We start from the raw sequence: 24,588 nt of genomic DNA, 5'->3' as shown, positions 1-24,588 counted from the left end.
TGCTATGTAGGTACATTGTTAATGGCTGAGGACTACATGAATGTCTTGGAATGTTCCTGTAGCCAAAAATCCAAAGAATTAAAATCATGTGAACAGTGAGGCCATGCTGCTGGATCTCCTCGTCCAACCCATTGCTGTGTCCATTGTTTTCCATGATGTATGTCAATGATCTGTTACTGAACATGATTGATAACTAAAAAGAATTTTCTGTTTGCATAAGACACGGGTGTTATTGTGAACATTTGTAAAAGCAAAATTTTATTGTCTGCAGATAAACAGTCAGTGAAGTCCACTATTTTAGATTTTTAGACATAAAACTTCCTTGGTTGCATCACATTTGAGTTCTTGAGCAGAAACTGAATGCTACTATCTATATTAGTAAAAAACTGACCTGGTTTGTGGTACCTGGTCCCATTTGCAGGTTGTGTATCGAACAGCTTCCAGAGCCAACAAAAATTTGCTTTTCAGTACTTCATATAACTATTGACATAATTTAAAATGTTATCATAATCTGCTTATTAAGAGGCAAAGAGTCGTATACTTACATGAAAGGTTTAATGCAGTAAGACAAGTATTATGCCTTGAGGCAGCATAGGTCACTACATGCTACTTACCCAGACATTATTCATCCTGTATTTGAGAATGGGAGCACTTAATGACTTTCAGCAAACTTCACACATAATTTCAAACCTTTACAAAACATTTTCTTGCTGACACCTGCTGTAAAATGATGAAAGAAAAAGCATTTATTGCTTACAACATTTTTGCTGTTCAAATAGTATAAATTTAGCACTGTTCATGAGGACTTAACTTATTATTTCTTTGCAGCTAACTCTATATTCGCAACACATTTTTCAGACAGTATCGACTTACCACTGGACATATCTGCAAAATTATGTCATTGTATGACACATAGTTGAAGAGATGCAACATTATAAACATTAGGTGAATGAAAAGCTAGCTTTTACTTAAAATGGATTGCAAATTATGCAGGCTATATTCATTTCATAATGAGAGCACTTAGTGACTTCGAAAAAACTGTAAACATAATTTTAGATCTTTTCTAATCTTTTTCAAGCTTGTGTGCTTAATGTCAAATATTTAACACAGTAATTCATTTATGAAGTAATCAGAAGTTTAAGCCATTTTATGTAAGGCAGTTTCATTCTTTAAAGAATCACTAGTTTACTGGTCTTTTCTCTAAGAATAATCTCCAGTGTCCCTGAAACTGAAATGCAAAGGCTTGTTTACTCCCAGTCAATTAAAAAAAAAAAAAAAAAAAAAAATTCTTTATTCAACATTAATATTTATACAAAAGAACCCACTACCTTAGTGATTAGTGGGTCATAACTGATCTACATATTAGATGTTCAGCAGCTATTTCTGTTTATTATTATTATTATTATTATTATTATTATATTATGCTATGTTATTTATTGTAAGCTACAGACAGAATACTAGAAGATAATAGGCAGACTACAGCTAAATTCTACTTACTAATTGTTAGTATCTTCCTACTAGTTAATTCCTAACTGCCTGCAGCGTTACAGGTGTGTCAGCATAGATATAAACCTACTGCTTTAGGCCCTGCTCATCGAGCTAATCCCGATGAGCGTGCCCCTGACACTGGGCTGGCCAAGACTGTTTGTCGCTGCAGGTTCCTAACTTAATATCTATATCTAAAGCTACAACTACTACTAACCTACATCAATTCCGGTGCTTTAGTCTTCATTGGTGTACCCTGATCCCCCTAGTCCTGCACGTGGCGGATTGCAACTAAGAAGTCGACCTGTCCACGTACAGGCGGTATAGGATGAGGGTAATTGGTCACATTCGGTAAATGTCACTAATCGTGAACGACCCTCATGTATCCCGTAATGGGACACATTTGGTATATGTCTTAATCTTGAAAGTCACTCAGGTATGCCGTCAATACTTTTCGTGACACCTCGTCTGCCAGTTTGTTTAAAGTGTCGAAAGTTCCTTCATGTCTTAATAGGTCATATGTGTTATTGTGTGGAAGTTGTTGTCTTAGTGTCATTGCTACATCATCGAAAAGGGGGCACTCGTAAACCACATGGTCGGGAGTGCCCTCCGAAGCACCACAGTCACACTCGGGTGTAGCCTTTTTCCCAAACCGACACAAGTATGTCGGGTAGGGCCCATGACCAGTGAGAAAGTGTATTAGACCCCGCGTTGGCTCAAAGTACTTCATCCCTAGCCTTTCTTTTACATCTGGCAAGAACCCGAAGGTTCTTCTGCCAGTTTCTTCTGTTTCCCAAGACTGTTGCCATAAGTCCTCGCCCCTTCTACGTATTTCTCTCTTATCTATTACCAGTATTCCCATGATGTTATCTGTTTTCGCGTTGTTCCCCTTCTTGACCCAGTACCAAGCTGCTTGTTCCCGAATTTTGATGTCTAAAGGACAGAGCCCCATTATTATTAAGAGTGCACTTCCTGGAGAAGTTCTATACGCCCCTATGGATCTTAAAAGCATGTTTCTTTGTACTCTTCTCACTGCCATGGCAGGCACCACCCTTGTGAGCCTATGTGCCCAGACTCCTGATCCGTAACCCACTACTGATGTTAATATGCTATTATGATACAACTTGATTAGGTGTGGTGGAAGATGAAATCATTTATGGCCTATTGAGGTAAGATTGTTTAATAATTGCAATGCTTTTTGGGATACGGACTCAATGTGCTTTCTAAAGTTCCACCTTTTATCTATGATGACGCCCAGGTAGCGAGTCTCTTGTCGTCTTATTACTGGTGAGCCTCCGATTCTAACTGTAGGGTTCCTCGCCAGCTGTCCCTTCAGTAATAAGTACGTCGATTTGGTCGGTGAGATCGTCCTCTTGGTATTTGTGCACCACAGTTGTAATTTGGTCATTGCTCTGTCTATTTTTGGTTCGATGTCCTCGCGGCTTCGGCTGCCGACCAGCAAGAGGAGGTCATCCGCGTAGGCTATCACCTCTAGCACTTCTTCACTCTGTTCCAAACTGTCTAAAAGCGGTTCCATATGGATGTCCCAGAACAGGGGACCTAGTACGGAGCCCTGGGGACATCCCTTAGTTATGGATTTTCCTACTCTGCCGCTAGGGGATGATAGCCAGACCTCCCGCCCTTCACAATAGCTCCTCAGGCAACCATATAGCGACCCTGGACACTCCTTCTCCCGCAAGCAGGAGAAGAGCGAAGGCCACCACAGGTTGTCAAAGGCGCCACTGATGTCAACCATGATGCCAACAACGTACTTGTATGGGGTAGAGTTGCAGACCTCAGCCGCCAGAGTGATCGCATCAGTTGCCGATCGCCCCGGTCTGAAGCCGAACTGCCTGCCACTCATCCCACACAGCACTCGGTGTGCAGTCAGTCAGTCAGCTAGCAGTTTTTCGAATAATTTCCCGAGGATATTCAATAGGTAAATCGGCCTATAAGACTTAACATCCGCTGGGTCCTTGTTGGGTCCCTTTTTGATTATTACAACGTTTGCCTCTTTCCAGATTTTCGGGAATTTTTCCTGTCTTAGGCATTCATTGTATAACTGGGTTAGTGGTGTCACCAGTTGAGGTGCCAGAAACTGCACCACCTCCGCCACAATGTCGTCTGGGCCGGGGGCTTTTCCTGTTTTCAGTGCTTTAATGTGGCCAGCCACCTCCTCTTCAGAGAAGGGGTAGACTGCCCTGTTGTTAGCAACTCTATCCAGATCTTGATTTCGTAACTGGGACTGTCCCTCCGTGTCGCTGGCCTCATCGTCGTCAGGGAGCAGGGACCGGAGAAGGACCTCGGCAGTCTCCTGCCAGGACTCTGTCATCCCATCCCCGCGCCTGACCATTGATAGCATCATTGGGGACCGGATCTTTTCCCTCACTAGTTTGTAGGGTATTCCCCATGGATCCAGGGCCAGCTGGTCCAGCACAAATCTTTCCCAACTACGTAGTCTGACTTCTTTTAGTTCTTTTTGGAATTTGTCTTTTGCCTCCCGGTATAGCTGTAACCATCGTTGTTTTTCCCACCAGACGACACTGCGCTGGTAGTGCCTCCTCAGCCTTCTGACAGACTGACGCATTTCCTGAAGTTCAGCTGACCATGGTGACGGGGAGGCCGCCATGGCTCTCCTCCTGGTTGGAACAGCTGCCTTGACCGCTCTGGTTACTGCGCCTACCAGTTCTTCGGCCCGCTTGTCTATGTCCAGGTCCTGTTGTGCATCACCTTCTGGCAATGGAGGAATGTCGCACTCTCTCGCTAGTCTCTCCCAGTCAGCTCTCTTGAAATTCAGTTGCAACTCCCACCCTGCGGCCCAGTGACAACCTCCATTTCCTAAGCTGAACATTATAAGATTATGGTCGCTTGTTGTTGCGTTCTCCTTGACTTCCCAATTCTGAATGATGTTGGCAGATTTGGTGTAACTAGCGTTACATTTATATTGGTGCCGCGCCCCCCTCCCGCTGCGTAAGTGGGAGGGTTGCCAGGTCTATTTGCAACCACAAGTTGTAAAGCCATAATCATTTCCTCTACTTTTTCGCCATTTTCATCTCTTGTGCCACTGTACCACAGGGGGGGATTTTGCATTTATATCAGCTGTTACAACCAGTTTGCGACCTCGCAACGCCGTGGCTACTCTGGTCAGGTGATCCAGATGTTGTTCGATGTTATCCCCGTATTGAAAGTACATGTTTATAAAGGTTATAATTCCCATGGGAGCCTGTACCTCCACGACGTTGCAGTGACTGGTGGAAAATTGTGCAAGTGGTGTTACTCGTAGAGACTGGTTTGTAATGACAATTGCCGCTTTGGGGGCTTCCCCACTACTAGCTATCTGCCATGTAGCGGCTGCAAATGAGAGTTTTCCAGCTTGAGAGTACGGCTCCTGCAAGCAGAGTACGTCAAGCCTCTTCTCCTCCACCTCTCTTCAGAGCTCCTGCATCACAAGTCTGCTGTTATGCGTGTTTAATTGTCCAGCAGTTAATTTTGTCATTATGGGAAGTAAGTGTGCATTCTATCGTCAGGCCAAGTCTTGCTCCAATCTAATGCGATTCGACCATGAGCTAGGACTGATTGAGTGTAGATGTCATTTAAGTCAAATTTCTCCCCACGTCTGTCAAACACTTTCTTAAGTAAGTCTCGCAGGGCCCGGAAGTCGGTGGGAAGGTTCACTGACTTTAATTGTATTCTGTCCACAGCCTCCATTACTGAGAAGGTGACCTTTCTTCCGTCCTCGTGTCCTACCCGGACCACATGTCGTAAGGCAGTGGTCAGGATAGCCGGCTGCTCCAATCTTGCCAGTTGCATCGTGAATTCTATATTGGGATACACCCTAATCGGATCTACAGGCGGTAGCCTGATTACTGGGGTATCTGCCTCAGTTGGGTTGGTGCTGGTGCTAGTAACTGTACTTTCTTGGAGAGGTTGTTTGGTTTGTACAGCTTCGTGTGTAGGGGCCAGGGAGGCCGCCACCACTACAGGATGCTTCTGCCGTTGAAGGTTGTTGTTCGGCCTTTCTCCCCGGTTTAGGGAAGGGGGAGCTGTGTTCCTGTCCGGAGAATCGGTTTGTATGCATCTGTCCACCATAAAGGGATCTGTTTGAATTTCCTTCTCGACTGTCATGATGTTTAAGGTGCCCGAAAGCGACCTTAGAAATTCCTTAAATTTATTAGCCCTCACAGCATCCCTCCTTCTTTTACTCGGGGACTTGTGTTTGAGCATCCTGTTAGCTGCGCTCTGCTCAGCCATAGTCGATTCTTGAGATCAGGCGTTGTTCAAGCATCCGGTAAGTGGGGCAGTTCCGTCCCGTGGCACCACAGGATTTCTTCCCCCGATTTTTACACGGAATGCAGACCCCTGTTGTTTTACATTCCTTGCGGTTGTGACCACTCTCACCGCACCTGGAGCAAGCCGACCCCCTGGTGCAGTGCCTCAGAATGTGGTCCAGGTCGCCACAGTTATGGCAGCGAGGTACCACGATATAGTCCCTGGTGTTAATGGCATGAAAGCCTACATATAGTCTGCCCATTGATCTTATTATTTTCCATAATTGCGCAGAGACCTCGGCCACGTGGTGTACCACATCGCGATCTCGAGGTCCTGTTTTAAATTTCAGCTTAAAAGAGTTTTTGAATTCTTGCTCATTGATATCATCGAAATTTTGTGATCTGACTGTCTCATGTAGCTCCTCATTGGTCATAACCGTGGGTACATCGTACAATATTATTAATGGATTTCTTTTTCTGGGTGGTTCACACTTTACGACTGCATTTAATTTTTGATTATTTAAAAGTTTCTCTTTGTCCTCCTCACTAGCAACTTCCACAATAACAGAATTTCTACTGGGTTTGACCTTTTTAATTTTGATTTTGTCCTTCACTGGGTCTATTGTTGTTGTTAGCAGCTCTTGTATTCTCTTTACGCTAGTATCTTGGCCAGGCAGAGTCCTCAAGAAGACTGCCGTGTCTGACCGTTTAGCAACTTTTTCTATAGTGTCTTTTGTTGAAGTCTGTTTAGTTGGTGCCTGTGCAGCCACAGCCGCCCAAGTCTTACTGGGTTGTTTCCTTAGCCTTTCGTTTTCCTTTGTTAACTCCATTACGCGGCCTTCCAGTCTTGCATGAGCTATGGCCCAGGCCGATAGCTCATTTTTAATTGTATTAACAGCCGCTTGACTTATCTTACCGTTTTTTACGTTTTGCTCTAAGAGCATGGTTATTCTTGTATGTCTCTGTACTACGCTCTCATCGTCTGCCTGTCCCATCCCGTCCTGTGGTGAGGGAGCAGACATCATAGAAGCCCGTAAAGGCGCACTAGTATCACTCGCTTCGGTTTCAGCCATCATAGGTAACAAGTGATAAAAGATATGGGAGCCCATCTCTTGCTCCGGACCGGCTCCTCTGGCATGGGGGGGGGGGGACTGCTGCAGCTCGCCCACCGACCTCGCCCCTAGGTCAAGGGCACTCCCAAGCTGCTGGGTTCAACGCGCCGTTGCCAGCGCACTGGTCCCCCTCCGTGGCCCCGTCATTGACGATTTCACGCAACGCTCCCCGGCAAGTGTACCCCGCACTCCGGAGAGGCGGATGCACCTCTCGTCCTTCGCCGCCTACTTGCCCGAGTTCCCACCTCTCGGCCAAGGACCCACTCCTACTCAGGTGGCGGGTCGGTCCCCCAGTCGTTCGGCGGTCTGGACCCATCTAACCTAGCCCAGGCGATGTCACCACCTCCTGGGTTTGGCAGAACACGCCCCGGTTACCCAGGGGCGCGGCGAAGCACCCTTGCCGACTCGCGCCGCGATCCCACGCCGACAAACGAAGTCGCCGGCATGCAGAGCACCTGTTGTTCTGGGCCCTGCGAACAGAAGGGACAGATGTTCGGTCCCTCGACACAGCTGCCCCTGTGCCACGCACCCTTCGCTTTCGCATCGGGTTGGGTCGCAGCTCTCCCTTTTGACGCAAGGCAGAATGCCGAGCTTGACGTCTGGCACCACGGGAAGGCAGAAAGAGCCACTTGAGAAGGAGTGGCTGTAAGAGACGCATCACTTGCCCGAGTGAGGACTGCCGCGGCACGCTCGACGTAAAGCGATACGCCCCAGTGCGAGCTTCCGTGCCTTACGGCGCGCCGACAATGGGCAGGCCCGCGCCGAAACGCGCCGTCAAGCGACTGACCTCACGCCAGACACTCTCAGTCAATTATCTGATTTGGTGTTATATTATCATCTCAGTCATATAATCATTGACTGCATCTTTCATTCAGCATCTCTCTATCTGTAGCCCAAAGTTTTGTTTTACATATATTATGCAGTAATCTCTGCTTCTTTGTAGATTCTTTACAGTGATTGTATACCATGGAGGTTCCCTAGAACTATGAATGGTTCTACTGAGTATATAGCTATCCAATGCATGGTCAACTATGCAGTATATTATCATCTCAGTCAATTATCTGATTTGGTGTTATATTTTGGGGAAACTCTGTACATTTGCCAAGAATGTTGTTAGCCCAGAAAAGGACAATCAGAATGATCGGCGGTTCAGTTTGTGAACTTTGTTTTGGCCGTTATTCAGGTCTCTTGAAATTGTAACTCTGCCAGTTATTTTCCATCACGAGCTTTGTTTTGACAATATTGACAATACATATATAAAGGTGTGCACTGTTCAGAAGATTTCATTTTCAGTAGGCTTCCACTAGAACTGAAGACAGTTGAGTGACAATCCCCAATTAGAGAAACGCTAGTTTAAATATTTTCTTGTGACACAGTTGTATTCTGTATAAAGAGTTTCTTGCAGTGGTTCAGAACATTTCTCTGTAATGTGCTATAGCCCGAGGATTTGCATGCACCCTAATGTAGTTATTTATTATCTCAGTCTTTGCAAACACTGCCTCATCTGTAAATAGAATGAAAGCTGTGAACTGTGAATATTCAGCTCTCTGACTTAGTATCCATTGGGGGAACTATGATCTGTATGGTAGTCTTGTGGGCTGAGAGACATGTAGAAAATGGATCAAGTAACTGCTCATCCAGGAATTAACATGCAAGAGTGTGGTTTTTGCCATCATTAGGAACCCCACTCATGACGTAAATATATTGGATCTAATGGAAGTAAATAGACCTGATGTCTTTGAGGATGTCCACATCAAAACTGGTGTCAGTGAGGTTGTGGTAACAATGATTACCAAAATACAAAGGGCAACTAAAAAACCAGAAAGATGTATATCCTCAGTAAACTAGATAAAAAATCAGTAGTGTGTCTCAGCGCTGAACTTGAAACTTTCAGTACAGGTCAGGAGCATGTAGAGGAACTTTGACTCAAGTTTAAAATAATAGTTGACCATGCATTGGATAGCTATATACTCAGTAGAACCATTCATAGTTCTAGGGAACCTCCATGGTATACAATCACTGTAAAGAATCTACAAAGAAGCAGAGATTACTGCATAATATATGTAAAACAAAACTTTGGGCTACAGATAGAGAGATGCTGAATGAAAGATGCATGGCTGTCAAGAGCGCAATGCATGATGCCTTCGGTGACTACAATAGCACAATATTGCCAAATGATATTTCACAAAATCCCAAAAAATTCTGATTGTATGTAAAGCCAGCAAAGTTGGTGTCCACTCCCGAGCGAATGAGACAGAAAATGAAATTGAGGGCAGCAAAGCAAAAGCTGAAATGCTTAACTCCATTTTCAAATGTTCCTTTACAAAGAAAAACCCAGAAGAATTTCCCCAATTTAATCCTTGTACCACTGAAAAGTTGAATGAAATAGTATTAATGTCAGTGGTATTGAGAAACAGCTGAGATCTTTAAAATTGGACAAAGTTCCACACTTCCTCGGAATCTCGGTCAGATTCTGTAGTGAAATTGCGCCTGAGTTAGCCCCCCTTCTAACTATAATTTACAGTAGATCCCTAAAAAGAGAAAAAATTAATAATAATAATAATAATAATAATAATAATAAGTGTGCCTAGTTCTTGGAAAAATTTATAGAATCTTAGAACATACTCTACTCTGAACTCAAACATTGTGAAGTACCTTGAACAGAATGACCTTCTCAATGCCAAACGACATGGATTTTGAAAACATTGGTCATGTGAAACTCAATTTGCACTTTCTCACGACATACTGAAAGCTTTGGGTCAAGGCAACTAGATAGATGCTGTACTTGTTGAGTTCCAAAAAGTGTTTGACGTAGTACCAGACCTATGCTTGTTGTCAAAAGAACAATCATATGTGGTATCAAGTGAAATTTGTGAGTAGATTGAAGGCTTTTTGGTAGGGAGGATGCAACATGTTATCTTGGATAGAGAGTCATTGTCAGATGTAGAAGTAACTTCAGGTGTTCCCCAGGGAAGTGTGTTGGGATCCTTGCTGTTCATGTTATATATTAATGATTTTATATTATATATTAATATTGTATATTATACAGACAGTAATAACAGTAAAATTGAGCTCTTTGCAGATCATGTAGTTATCTATAATGAAGTACTGTCTGAAAGAGGCTACGTAAATATCCAGTCAGATGTTGATAAGATTTCAAAGTGGCGTGGAGATTGGCAACTTGCTTTAAATGATGAAAAATGAAAAATTTTGCACTTAAAAAAAAAGACTATAATATCAATGAGTCGTCGTTGGAATTGGCCAACTCATACAAGTATAACTCATACCAGTTACAGGCTTGAGGATATCCTTCAGCATAGACAACATGCCTGTCGAATAATGGTGTTGGCTGAAGTTTAGCAGATTACTATATCTACCATTTCCCATGTTGAATTGTAGGACACCATAACACTGTTTATACTGTGCACACACTACAGAATCTCTAATCTTGTTCTGATGACAGCACAATCTCAGAAATGTGTTTGAAATAGCTGATCTGGGAGACAAGTGTAAGGACTAAGTCTGGCAACAGCATTTCAGCCAAAGGACTGAGTACAGAGTGAGATGCAAGCAATAAGAAATGAGCAGTGAACCTCACAGGGAGAAAACCTACACCACTCAATACTGATTGTTCTTTACACAAATATTATGGTCCATATTTCATTAGGTGTTTTTCCTGGACATATGTTTATGACACTTTTTTCTAGTTTTGACCAGCGTTATCTGGTGTAAGAGCAAGGTACATTTATTTTTAAACACTCAGTATAATGTTATTTGGAGGGTTCTTGGGTGTCCAGGCAGATACGATCATTGAATGTCCATGATATATACACTGGGAAAGCCTCAGATCGCACTCAGTATATTGCTTATGCTGTTAAGTGTATCTGTAAAAGCAGAGGTCAACCACTGAGTCTGCTGTTTTGTCCAAGATGAAGGCTGATGGTTCAGCAAAGGTAGATGTCCAGTAGAGCAAAATATCATCCAGAAATATATACTCAGCTACATCCAGTGTGTATCATCTCCCTTCAAAAGCAAGAGGAACGAAAAAACAATTAGGATGTGATGGAAAGAGAGAAACAAATACTTCACTCCTTATGCCATAAAATTACATGTTGACAATGTATCACCTGGTGTGGAAGCCATGAAGAGTGAAATTCTTTGTACTTAATCAACCTTCCACTCTCAGTGCTTCTTTCCTCATACATTTGAAAGGATAAAATAAAAGTTCAAGCCTCTCCTTTTGCAGAGGAGTATAAGTGGCTTATGGAGTCATGTCAAAGAATTAAAAATTCTAATGTGGGAAAAGCAACTTTGTGTACGTCTCCAAGCAATTTGCATTAAGAAAAGCTGCCGTTATGCCCTTCTCAAAACTGGGAAGCAATGGACAAAGCGTAGCTTTAATGGGCTGCCTGTTTCAGTTCCTAACCTGGGCGTGGAGGGGGAGGGGGAGGAAGCCTTTGAGACACTCCACATATGAATTCAGACAGTATTGATCCAGGTAGCAATCAAGCACTATATAATCTGTTTAACTCGTATTGTGAGCACCTCCTTGTAGGAGTATTCTTGGACGTTGACTGAGTATTTAATGCTGCTTGGAGGCAAAACATTGCCCTTCAGTGCCAGAAATGGGTTTTCTATTGTCACATCTTTACAGCAGTGAGATCGTGTCCTGCATAGCATTATTTTAGATATAAAGTTGGGAATCAGCTCTCGGACATCTCCTACAGGAGAATATCATTGGTCAGAGAAGAATGTTAAGGAGTACCATGTTTGTTATGTTGATAAATTGTGTGTCATCCACAGTCAAGTCCTGTCTAGTTTTCTCTGTAGACCAGTTAGTTTTCTTTGCAGCCACGACCTGTGACTACTGCTGACACTTTAAAGGCTTAACAAATGGGCAAAGATAACATTTATCTTTTCATCCTAAGAAGCTATATATGTTTTAACTATCTTCATTCTGTCTTTGACTTAATTAGCTACAACTAAGGGATATTCTCACATCTGTGAGATTTATTGGACTCATGTTTAGTAAGACATTAACATGGTTGTTGTACTAGAAGGATCTGAATGTAAGATACATCAAAACTCTTAAAAATTTTGAAGATTCTGAAAGAGAAGAACTGAGGATCCAACAAAATTGTGCATACTGCAGTTCTATGAGAGCTTCATTTGATAGTTGGTGTATGACAGCAGTATGATTTTCATACACAAAATACTCAAATCAGTGCACTAAGAGAGCATCAGATTAACCACTTGGGCACACAGAACTGCCCCAAACTCATAACCATATCAAGGCTAGCAGTTGTTATGATACGGGATTGAAGCAAGTTTCCACTTTGGTTACCAATGGGGCCTAAGTTCTCCAGATTTGATAGAGTATAGGAAGTCCTTTACTCTGCACTACATTTCTAAGTTATTTTAAGAAAATTGTGCAGTGCTAAGATGTAAACTACACTGAGCAAATAGGGAGATAGCCTGGACTGCTCCACCATTTTCCTTCACTGTACCACTGAGCAAGGTGACACACTAGTAACACACTGGACTTGTGTTCTGGAGTACTCTTTCTTAAATTGTTTGAATGTAGATTTCAGTGTGTATCAGAGTGCCTTTGTTTTTCTACTTTTTTCCAGTCAGCAACATATATTCGATAAACAAAGGGTGTGTGTATGAGTGTGGAGGGAGGGGGGATTGGGGAGAAGTATGCACAGACAATGTAGTGGATGTTGATGTGTCTGTGGAGGTGCTGAAAATAATGCTGCTGTTTTCTTTGTATGCTGCATATCACAATGGTAGAGAGAAAAGGGATTGGAAAAATCACTGATCAGTGACTCCCATAAAATTTCATGGCTTGTGAACAGATTTAGAATTTATGTGGGGCAGGACCATACGCTTAGCACAAAACAATATCACCTTTGTCTATAATAGGCGAAGTTGGAAACATTTGAAGGAAGGAAAATCAGAGTTCTGGATTAAATGCATGTTGGGGTCATCAGAAACTAGGCACAAGGAAAGACCTTTCACAGGAACCATGCCACCTCTTGCCTTAAGGGACTTAAGAATGTTGTGGAAAACCAAAATCTGTATAGCTAGATGGTGATTTGTACCGTTTACTTCCTGAATATAAGTCCTGTGCCCCTTGACAAAAACAATTTATAGTCCTGTACAATGAAACTTCACAGTTCCCAGATAAAATACATTACTCATTAGTTACACACACATATCCTCCTCACCACTAGCTTGCTGGCGGTAACTGTTGTCGTCCATACATTGGACAGATTATTTGCCAACAAACAATGAACTTTATAAAGAGGCCCTTTTTAGGCAACCTGATCCACCCCTTCATCTCCTTCCAATTATTCTCAATTGTTGGGGACTTATATCTTTTTGTATCAGAAGATATCTATTTTCTGGAGGCCATGCATGAATGGTCAGAACTCTTGGTACTGAGTGCTGCGGGTTTCGAATTCGCTCCAGATGGCACGGACCTTGATTACTGTTGGAGATCTCTGCAGCCATCGCGCTGTAAGCCGTGGCTGCGCGCATTCCTAGCCCACGTATAACGTGAGGGTGCCAAGGTGGAGCACATGATACATGACCCCAGCAGCCAATAGCGATGTACCCTATCCTGTATTTAAGCGCCTGCCTCTCACTCAGTGAGGCAGTCTCATATTCATGTGAGTCTATCGACATCTTGGCTACAGACAGTGTGTTTACTTTACTTTGTTTCTGTGTACAAGTGGACGTTGTGGATTCGTGAGGTTGTCGCTTGTGACCCAGTTGCTTCTTGCGTGTTGTTGTTCATGAGGTCTTGCTCGGTCGTCCGGCATTGTTTGAGTCCATCCTTTCCCGTTCATTTGTTTGCGGGCCGCTCCCATTTGGTCCTGCTGCGCTTCGTTCTCGGCAACCCCGCGAGCATTTCAGTTGCGGTTACAACAAAAACGGGTAAGGCTCTCGTAAAGCGGGAAATCCAGGTTCGAGTCCCAGTTAGGCACAAGTTTTCACTGTCGTCGTTCCCTTATGTGGCTTATGGTTGTCAATATTTGTGACTGTGAATACATTTGGTAAGAGCTATAGCTGCCACAGTGCCTGTTCCTTCGGACATACATACATGTCTGAAGGAACATTGCCTTGTTCTTCTTAACAACACAAGCACTGCAATATCATAAAAACAGGATTGCATCTTCTTGAAAATAAGTGGCAAGTTCGAACTAAAAAAAAAAGTTGTCATATTTCTACAATTACCAAATTTAATCCCACAAATGTAGACTGACAGCAGCACACAAGGCATGGCCGTGTTTCACTAATGTAGATGATTGCATCAGAAAAGTTGGTGTGACACAACATATGAAATCATTTGAGATGCATTCACAAACAAAAAACCTGAATCAAGGAATTACAATATAAATAAATACATTGACAAATACTCACCTGTCTGAAAGCTACCTATTTTGCTCACTGCTTGATGTTGCATAACAGATGCATTTATGTATTTCCTTACTCGTATAAAGATAAATTTGTGTTAAAAAAATGATGCCACCTTAAAATATCTTTCAAAGTCCATTTACTATAGGGCTTCATGTATAAATCCCCCCCTCCCCCTCCCAACCCCACCTCAACTGAACAAAGTGGAACAGTTGCTTCACCCTTTAACTAGCATTCTGTGTTGGCTCTTATATTCAGATTTTCTATTGTTTTTCTATTTCACTTATGGTGAATCCTGGCACAGTATTTTTGAATAACTTCTGATGATACTGCCAAATGCATTTTTGTGTACTGTCAAGGGAATTATATTCTCAGTTCACTCTTCAGCATTGTATTGAGGACATTATACAACATTGGTCTTCTTGTTCTGCTTTCAAACACTCGATGATGAATTACATTTAAGTGATGACTTCCTCTTGTGGAGCTATCCATCAGGTAGACTACTTTTCGAAAGGAAGGAACTGGAATGAATTCTGGCAAAGTAAACAAGATATTTTTAAGAGAGCTGGCTGTTTTCTGTATATCAAACAGCATCATAGATTGGATAGGTTATGTAAAACTGTGATCAGCCATGCTATGAAAGCATCCATTCTGATATTTTCATGTCAGCTTAAATAGCAGTATTTCACTTGGTGAAACAATGAGGGTTGTTTTGTGTATTCCAAAAGCTGAAACATTGCAACCTTACACATCGCTTTGAGTTGTGAATTCAAAGGCTTAAAGAGTATGAAGGGATCATGGCAAATGCTGACAGAGTCAGTTATTCCAAAGTTCAGTTTGATGTGTGTTTGAAACGTAATTAGCAAGTAAAAATTCAGCATGAATGCCTTTGGCAGACCAGAAACCTGTAAACTGCATTGCGAGAACAGTTCTTCCCATTGTAGTTTTGTATTTTTGTAATACTTGTTCATACAAGTCTCAAAAGCTGTACCACCCACTCCTTTTATCTGTGTTATAGAAAACTGTAAATGTGAGCCACGTTAAAAGAGTAGATTAATAGTTTTGATCTGTGAACATGGTAGGAAGTCAACATTAGTTCAGTTGGAACACAGATTTTAAGTTCAGTTTGATGTGTGTTTGAAATGCAATTAGCAAGTAAAAATTCAGCATGAAAGCCTTTGGCAGACCAGAAACCTGTAAACTGCATTGAGAGAACAGTTCTTCCCATTGTAGTTTTGCATTTTTGTAATACTTGTTCATACAAGTCTCAAAAGCTGTACCACCCACTCCTTTTATCTGTGTTATAGAAAACTGTAAATGTGAGCCACGTTAAAAGAGTAGATTAATAGTTTTGATCTGTGAACACGGTAGGAAGTCAACATTAGTTCAGTTGGAACACAGATTTTAAAGCCTTCACTGCATATTGTGCTACACAAATTTGCAGTAGTCTCCATTGTAAAATAAAAGCCATTTCTTCCTTCTTACTGTTTAAGAGAATTTTAAGAGCACTCTTAATTGTGCGATTGCTTCTATTCATTAGCAGACTTTGTAGAACATATAGAACACCAGAACCTTGAATTAAGGAAGTGCAAAATTTGCTGCTACAAGTTGAGTAGAGATTCTTGTGCATTTTCTTCAAGTTACTTTATCTTTTATTTAAAATCTAATTGATATAATCTTTATGTAAATAGAATGTGTGTGAGTTGGGGGGGGGGGGGGGGGGGGTGCAGTGGCTGCTGCAGTGCATGTGTTGTGCACACACATGCACATCTTATCTATAAACAATGTGCACGATAATTTTTAAATAAAATGAAATGAAATGAAATAAGATCTTTGTAATGATTTGTTAGTATGAAAAGCTTTTTGTAGCCAAGATGGCTTAAATTCTTCTTTATTTTCAACAACCGATTTTGTTAGATTTTGCTCTCTTCTTCTGGTCTCCAAAAATTTTTTGTTACAAAACGTGTTCATTGAGAGTTAGAAACTCATGCCATGTTGCTATATTAGTGGATAAAATGTATCACCTTATACAAGTAAAACATTTATAATTAAAAAGTACCTCGTGCACATGGTCATGTCCATATATATAGTGCCCACAGGTGATTGTTAAGTCTAAAAACCACAGTATGCTGTAAAATGCCCCTTTAAACATCTGTTTGTGTTTATTTGCTTGACATGTTCGATTCATTGATGATACAGGTATCTGGTACAACTAAATTTGTGAGGATTTCTGGTATACTGAATGTAACTTACTGTAGCCATTCCAAGCCTGAATTTCTACATTGTGTTACATGAATGCATTTTTATTATTCCATTTTTTTGTGTAAGCTGTTTGTGTGTTATAGTCTATTTATACTTATTACATCCTGATAGACATATGTATATTTGAAGCTTACACACATTGTTATAAAAAAAACTATTTTTTGTAGATGTTTTCTTACGATAACATTTTTATTCTTGTAGGGTTCTGAAACTGACAGTGAAGTCACGGAAGTTGAAGTGAGAGTTGACCCGATGCTTTTTCTTTGTGCCCTTGAAGATGGTAGTCATGACAGTGATGAGTCATTTGAAGCAAGTAGCGATATAAACCAGTGTAACATCACAAATGAAGAGCAGGATACCAGTGACAAAGATGATTCAAATGTTACTTGTAGTGTTGATACTGCTCATGACAGTGATACTGACTTGGCAGAAACCAAGGAAGCAGACGAATGTGATACAAGTGAATGTGATAATAAAAGTGAGACTGATATGCCAACAAACAATACAGTTCAAGCAAGGTATGTTGTGACAAAAATAGTGTGTTGTAAAGGTATTTAAAAATTACGTGTGTTACTAAATTTTGAAAGCGTAGTTATTTGCTGTTTCAGCTATGAACAATGTGTAACTGTCTCTTAAAATGTAATGTACTTCATTCCTCCAAAAATTATCCAGACTTATAATTTATTATTCATGTATTTAATGTATGTGGATGAGTAATATTGTCTCTTGAATAGTGTTTGTTTGTCAGCCTCATGTTACATTTGCTCTGTAATTTTTGTGTATGTATTTACATTCAGAGTAGTGCCGGCCCATGTGATTACACATGCCAGCATTCCTCCTATTCTGGAAAAAGAAACGAAGCCATATCAATGTACATTGTGCTCAAGAGGTTTTAATAATGATATTGGTTTACAAAACCATTTGTGGAGTCACCTACCAAGGGATCGTCGTGTTCTTGGTACCAGTGATGGTAATCATATGCAGCGGTAAGAAATACAAAATTTTTATGTAGAGTAATTTAACAAAAGTTATCCTGGAACCCTCTGAGGGTAAATTTAGGTTGTTATTGTTGCAAGAATAATTTTATACAGACTGTTTTCCCTGGCAAAGTACTCACCCTGGCAGCAGCAGTGGGAATGTTTGTGGTGTGCACATATGAAAAATGTTTGCAAAGCATGACAGTACTACATGTTATACTGCTTAAACAAAAAGAATATTAGCAAGGGTAGTTTGTAGTTATTATTACTGTCTCTTGCATGTATGAGCTTAAGGTGGGGTACTAATGTGACACACTATCAGGGTTTGATCTTGCTTGAATTATATTGTTTGCTGCTATGACAATTAAAAATTTGTTTGTTTTACAAAATGTTTGCACAGTAGCAGTCATCTAAATCCTCTGACCAGAAAATAAGTGAGAGACTGAAATTTGTGTCTGTTATACTCAGGATCTGAGATTGGATGGGAAACATAACTAGTATTAATTTCATAAGGATGGAGGAAATAAAGTGCAATTTCTTACAACATAGAACTCAGATCTATTGAAAAACTGTTTATTAATCACCAGACAAGCTAATGGTACCACATTTTGATGAGTATCTACTACTTTCTTTGTACTTCTTACGTAACTGAGAGAGTACAATGCATATGAGATTTGTATGTATTATGTTGCTGTCATCCAGGTAACTCTCAGATGTATGTGAATATTTTCTATATACACATTCCAGGGGTTTTTGACACTTGGGTTTGCACACACCAAAAATATCAGATTGAACATTCAAAATGGCTGGAAGCTTTCATAACACAGGGCTAACTAACATTTTAGGTTGTAAGGAGAAGTAACCAATAAGCAATGTTAGTGTTATCACTTGACTTGGACCCATCTCCTTATAGTACATGTGCTCCATTATTCAGGCAGAGGAATTATGAATTTTCCATAACCTGTTCTTTAATTTCTGAATAACTTATTTTTGACCACTACGCATGGAAGTTGCTTATTTGCCCACTATTTTCTGGATATACACAGGAATGTTCTTCAGTATTTTCATGGCGACTGGTTTGCACCAAGCAACAGTGTGTTAATTCGAGTTGACATAATAGCCCCTTAACCCTCTCCAATTCAATTTTTTCTACTCACTGTGTTCTCCCCAAACCTTATTTATTTTACGCGGATAAAGATGCACGAGATTTACAGATTATTTCACTACTGTTTTTAAAAAAATAAAATGGAATATGAGGTCAGTTGACAATAATATATTTTTTACATTTGTTTTTGAAATTATTTATGGTGTTTTTATTCATGATTGTTTATCATTTTCTGTTTTCTGATACCTCGTAAAACATTCTACCATGTGAAGCCCAAGCTGCTACTTGCATGTTTCGCTGCAGAAAATTGTTTGTCTTCTTCCTCCTTTCTCCCTGTGTTTGCTGCAAACCATGCGGTCTTTTGTTGATTTCTTTTTCATTTTACATTATAAAATGCATCTTTCTCCATTTACTCTCTCCTCAGTGTTAGATGATGATTGTGTTCCTCTCTTCTTTAAATTTGTTTTTCTCATTTGGCCTACTAGGTATCTGATTAGATTTCTTCTGTAGGAAAGATGAGTCTGCAGTTGTTCTCCACAGTTGTTTTGTCAATTGAGTAAGGAATGTAACTACAGCAAATTTAACCAGCCAGAAGAATAATTTTTTCCACCACATTTATGATTGTCTTGTAAAACCATTGCAACCATAGTATTGATCATTCCTGCCAACTCCTCCCATAAACTCCATGTATTCCAAAATAACAGTGGGTTTCAGAAACTGCACAGATTCTTCTCTTTCTGTAATTGATCAGTTGGATTTGAGGATCAAAGAAAATACTCAACATTGTCACTAACCTTTTGTCAGGGGACAAAAGGCATGTAATTTTCATTTCACTTTGATGGGCACATAACTCATACCCAGCAGGTTTCATCTTCTTAAAATTACTTGAAAAATCCTTCCTAGAAGTGTAACTGTACTTGTTGGATGAAATTTCATTTTGTGCAATTCCTGAGCAAGTTGGGGGCATGGATAGAACCTGTCAGTAAAGATGTGGTAGCCTGAACCATGTACACAAAGTAGCAGTTGCTGTGCCAAATGAACAACTATTCAGGTTGCAAGAGGTAAATTAGGCTGAATTAGATTTTCTGGAGTTGTCTTAACATAATACAGTGTGTGGAAAAACACACACACACACACACACACACACACACACACACACACACACACACACACACACACAGCCATTTTCTGAATCTCACAGATGTAAAATTCATAAACCTCACTTTGTAAGCTTCTTTGGGTTATAGCACTTGAAATGAAATCTCCCTTTAAAGCCTACTGTGCTCTCAGCTAGAGCTATCTTTCCTTTTAGTACATGAATTACTGTCAGTATACTCACTAATGTTCTTCACCTTTCTCCCTCTCATATATTGACATCCGTGAGCTGTGGGAGACAATTATAAGAGAAAACATTCAAATTAAATGCCACGTTCCGTATTACACCAAGGAAAGCCTTCAGTTCACAGTGAGTGGTCTGTAAGTGGAGTGACCTTTTGTATGTTTAAGTTCAGAATTTGGTTGAATACCAAGGAGTGTTGAAACCATATTGCATGACAGAAAATATGGGAAGCACTGGTTATAGACAGTGAGTGAAGAAACTTTATTATTCTTTGGCCAACAGACAGAGTGGTGTTTACTCTTTATATTTGTGAGATTGTTCTTGAGTTAGTTCTCTGCTCACTGGTTGTTAAGTGATAATTAGCTGATGTAATCATTAAAATAAATATCTGTTGTGGGATTCTCCGTGAGTGTCTGCTTTGTAGCCTACACTATCAGCAGTACCTATAAAATGTTGGTTCTGAGGCACGGAAGTAAACAGCAAACTTGACCACGGTACAAAGTGAGATGGTGAAGACGATGGACAAGACCGAAAGGAAGGACAACCTTGATGCTGGGAAGAGGAGCTAGAGAGATGTACTAGGGATCTGCAGACACAAGTTGCGTCACATAGACACAGAGAGTTGCATTGAAAAGCAGTATATACAGCAGACAAACGAACTACAGAGTTGTAACATGTCCACCAAGTCAACGATGAAAATAAAACTGCTGTACTTCTTGCTGGAGAAATCTGTACCTTGGTTTGCAATGAGAGCTAGCGTTTACGCAGAGTAATTTCATGAATGACTATACAAAGTCTGCTGTGGCAGTTAATATCTTGGACACTCGAGCAGTGGAGATGGTATCGGAAATCATTTTGAAGCCTCCTACGCATAGTCGATATCAACATTTGAGAGACATGGTGATCCAGCACATGGGCAAATCCTCAGACCAACAGATGCAATAGGTCCTACACTTCGAATGTGTTGGCAACAGGACATCTTCCAAATTCTGGCTGCATTTCTGGAGTACTGTGGAGGAGGCAGCAATATAGGATCACATGCTTCGGCATGAGTGGCTTATGCAGTTGCCGCTGTCAGTAAAAATGGCAATAATCTTTTGTGGGACGAACAACATTAGTCCTGTTCTGTCAGTCACTGATAACATACATGTGACAGTGTGGCAAGTGAGTGCCTCAGCAGTAACATAAGCAACTGACAGCTGGAAAACAGCAGAAGACACAGTCTAAAGCTAGAATTAGATGAAATTAAAGAACAGTTATTGCTGCTGGAATCAAACAAATGAGACATTGTGCACAGCAGTAAAGTAGAAGGACATTTGCCCAGCCAACAGAAGTAAGGGCCAGAGGGACAAGATGGCAGAGTATGTTGATTCTACAAAAGGTTTGACATGCAGACCATGAGGTCCGCAGTTCCCTGCACAGTCCAGCAGCTTGCAATAGGCTCTGTAGCTTCACAAGAGTGCGAGCGTGGATATGAAGGGATGGACAGACTGTGATGGACTGATAGAAGACAGCTGAGATGCAACACTCAAGAGTGACAGTGTTATTTGAGGCATTCTTTCCCTGCACATGTAGACGTGTAAGCAAGTTTGCCCACTCACTTTATTGTGCTGCTTGTATGTGACAGACGCAAAGGCAAATCAAAGTTACCTGTTTGACTCTGGCTTGGACTTTAGCACACTGCCATTTAATCGGATTCGGAAAGAGGCAGTAGACACAGCACTCCACCTATTTGCCACTAACAATTCACCCATTATGACTTATGGCGAACGGGAGATGACAGTGGACATAGGTTTTAGCAAAGTTTTTAAATGGAGATTCGTACTGGCTGATGTACAAAAGCCGATTCTAGGTGCACATTTCACCCACCATCATGGCCTGGGGTTTCAGCTGAGCACAGCACAAGTTAGGTGGAGGAGTGCGATGATGATAGGCAAAGTAGGCAGAAGTACAAGGAACACAGTTGCTGTATCTGGTGATTCAGGTGAACATGAAACAGGGCAGAAGATATTGCATACCACGTTGCACTACATCAAGACTACCACAGGCCAACTGGTCTTCTGATGACTGAGAACACTGGTGCCCACTGGTTCTCAGAGGCAAAAACAAAATTTGACAAAGTTGCAGGCAGGTATTGTAAGAAAATTGGATAACAAATGGGCTTCACTACTGGGCCAGAAGATTGATGGCACATGAAGGTCATGCGGGAATTACCAGGCTTGAAATGCATGAACATTACCTAACCACTATACCGTATGAAACTTGTGTGATTTTATGAATGTTGTTGCTAAGGCTACAATCTTCAACATGATAGACATCAAGAAGGCATACAACCATACTCTGGTTACTGAAGAGGACTAGTTCCAGATGGCTATGATATCATATTTTATGGACGCTAAGATGCACTTTTTTCTTTGAAAAATTGCCTCCAAAATTGAGGTGCGTCTTATGCTTAAAATTAATATAAATTGAAAGTAATGGCATATGCAGAAGAACAGCTGAACGACATTTCGGCCATCCACCAACAGAAAAAACTATTCACGATTGGTGGGCAACAGAAGAAACTATTCACGATTGGTGAGCTAGTAAAGAAAAACTGGAAAAAAATGATGATGCAGAGGACTGAATGCAAAATGACGAAAACCAGAAGATGACGTATTGAAATGGATTCAAGGACGCCGTCAAAACAGCATTGGAATTAATACAAAAATGATTGGGATACATGCTTGTAAGCTAGCGCTGCAGTGGAACTTGACAGATTTTATGGGTGGAGTTGGTTGGTGCTACAAGCTTATGAAGTATCATGAAATTAGCATTCAAACCTAAACCAAAATATCTCAGAAAATGGCACAGAAGTATGAAGAGAAAATTATTCATCATGAAAAGAAAACTAATGTGGACTTAAGCCAAACAGTGAATATGGACAAAACTCCTTTGACGTTTAATGTGCCGAGTAACAGAACCATTCCCATGAAAGGTCTAAAACTGTAACTATGAAAACAAGTGGACATGAGAAAATGCACTACAGTGGTGTCTTTTCATGTTATGCCGATGGTGCTAAACGTAATCCAATGATTGTTTTCCAATGCAAAACAACACTAAAAGCTTCTGAAATACTGCCATGTGGTGGTGTTCTCATACATGACAAGGGCTGAATGGGAGAGGCTGGTATGAAATTATGGATTAACAGTGTGTGCTTTATTGAAGAAGAGTTCTTTTCTTGTGCAAGATTAGTTAATAATCATTTGAAAAATTCTGTGAAATGGAATTGGGCAGAGAAATACAAGTTTGCTATTTTTTCTGGGATGACTTACTTCACAATTGGAACCTCTTAATGTCTTGATGAGTAAACCATTTAAAGCTTAAGAGAGAGGAATGGAACAAATGGATGATGGATGAAACCCAATGGATTCACACCTAAGGGAGCTTTAAAACGACCTACAATTAAACAAGTGTGTCAGTGGATAAAACAGTTGTGGTCTAAAGTGAGAGAAGACATTATTGTTAAGTCTTTCAAGAAGTGCAGCATAAGTAAAGCTTTCGATGGCAGTGAAGTCCATCATATATATGAAGAATAGAACGATAACAGTGAAGAGGAGGAGGAGGAAGAAGAAGAAAAAGAAAGTTCAGATGACGATTTTCAGGAATTTTAAAGGTTAGTTCGGTTTCATAAACTGAGATTTTTTTTAGTCTGGTTTTGCAATATAATAACAAAAATGTTAGTTAAAAAAAAAGCTTAAAAATTAAGGTACATCTTTTAGTTCGTAGTGTCTTATAATCCATAGCGCCAAAATGATGTTTCTCAGGCAAGTGGTATCAGCATCTGGTATCCATCTGTTCAAGAACTTGGAGGCTTTATGGAACATTCTAAAGCCAACCAATGACCAGCAGTTACGAAGATTTTTTGGGATAATAAACTTTTATAGGCACCTTATACCGGATGCAGTGGGAATGCAGGCACTGTTTGCAGAGGCACTAGCAGATACTAACAGAAAGGGCAAGCAGCCCATATCAAGTACTCCAATTGTGCAGCAGGCTTTTGAAAAGATAAGGGCTAGCTTACAAAGAGCACTACTGTTGTCTCACCCAGTTCACATTCCACTGCTGGTGATTGTCGTAGACTCCAGGCAGTTGGCTATTGGTACAGAACTCCATCAAAATGTGGAGGGCAGTTATAAGTCTTTACGGTATTTTTCCGGATAGTTGTCGCAAACACAGGCTAAGTGTACTGTGTATGATTGGGAATTACTGCCCGTTCATGAGGCCATACAACACTTCTGGATATATGTGGAAGCTCAGCCTTTAGGAACTACACCAATCATAAGCTGATCATGTTTGCTTTCCAAGAAATGAAAGAGAGGTGTTCTCAGCAGTTTCACCAACTATAGTTTTTCAGGCACTTTATTGCTGGTATAAGGCATATTAAAGCACAATTTCTGCAACAATAAATTATGATCAATTGAGAACGGAACAAGCCACAAACAAACAGCTACAGCAGTTGTTGCAATGCAACTCAACATCCCTTAAGCTCAAGCAAGTTTGTTTGCTACGCAGGAAAAACCTAATTTGGTGCAATGTTCCCAAGAAACAGACTACACCATTTGTGACTTAGTCATTG

At 40.8% G+C, this 24,588-nt stretch overlaps 1 protein-coding gene across 1 annotated transcript in view; it reads left to right on the top strand.

Annotated features, from left to right (window-relative positions):
- Positions 1–24,588, top strand: part of LOC126173611 (zinc finger and SCAN domain-containing protein 2-like) — a 116,442-nt gene that overhangs the window by 10,079 nt on the left and 81,775 nt on the right. Inside the window, exons 3-4 of the mRNA XM_049920970.1 lie at positions 16,751–17,067; positions 17,347–17,535. Of these exons, the coding sequence (XP_049776927.1) occupies positions 16,751–17,067; positions 17,347–17,535 (506 nt within the window). The remainder of the gene's footprint in view (positions 1–16,750; positions 17,068–17,346; positions 17,536–24,588) is intronic.

Source organism: Schistocerca cancellata, chromosome 1 (genome assembly GCF_023864275.1).
Source record: "Schistocerca cancellata isolate TAMUIC-IGC-003103 chromosome 1, iqSchCanc2.1, whole genome shotgun sequence".
NCBI lineage: Eukaryota > Metazoa > Arthropoda > Insecta > Orthoptera > Acrididae > Schistocerca > Schistocerca cancellata.
The sequence above is the reverse complement of the archived record's forward strand: the minus strand, read 5'-3'. Positions and strand labels throughout refer to the sequence as shown.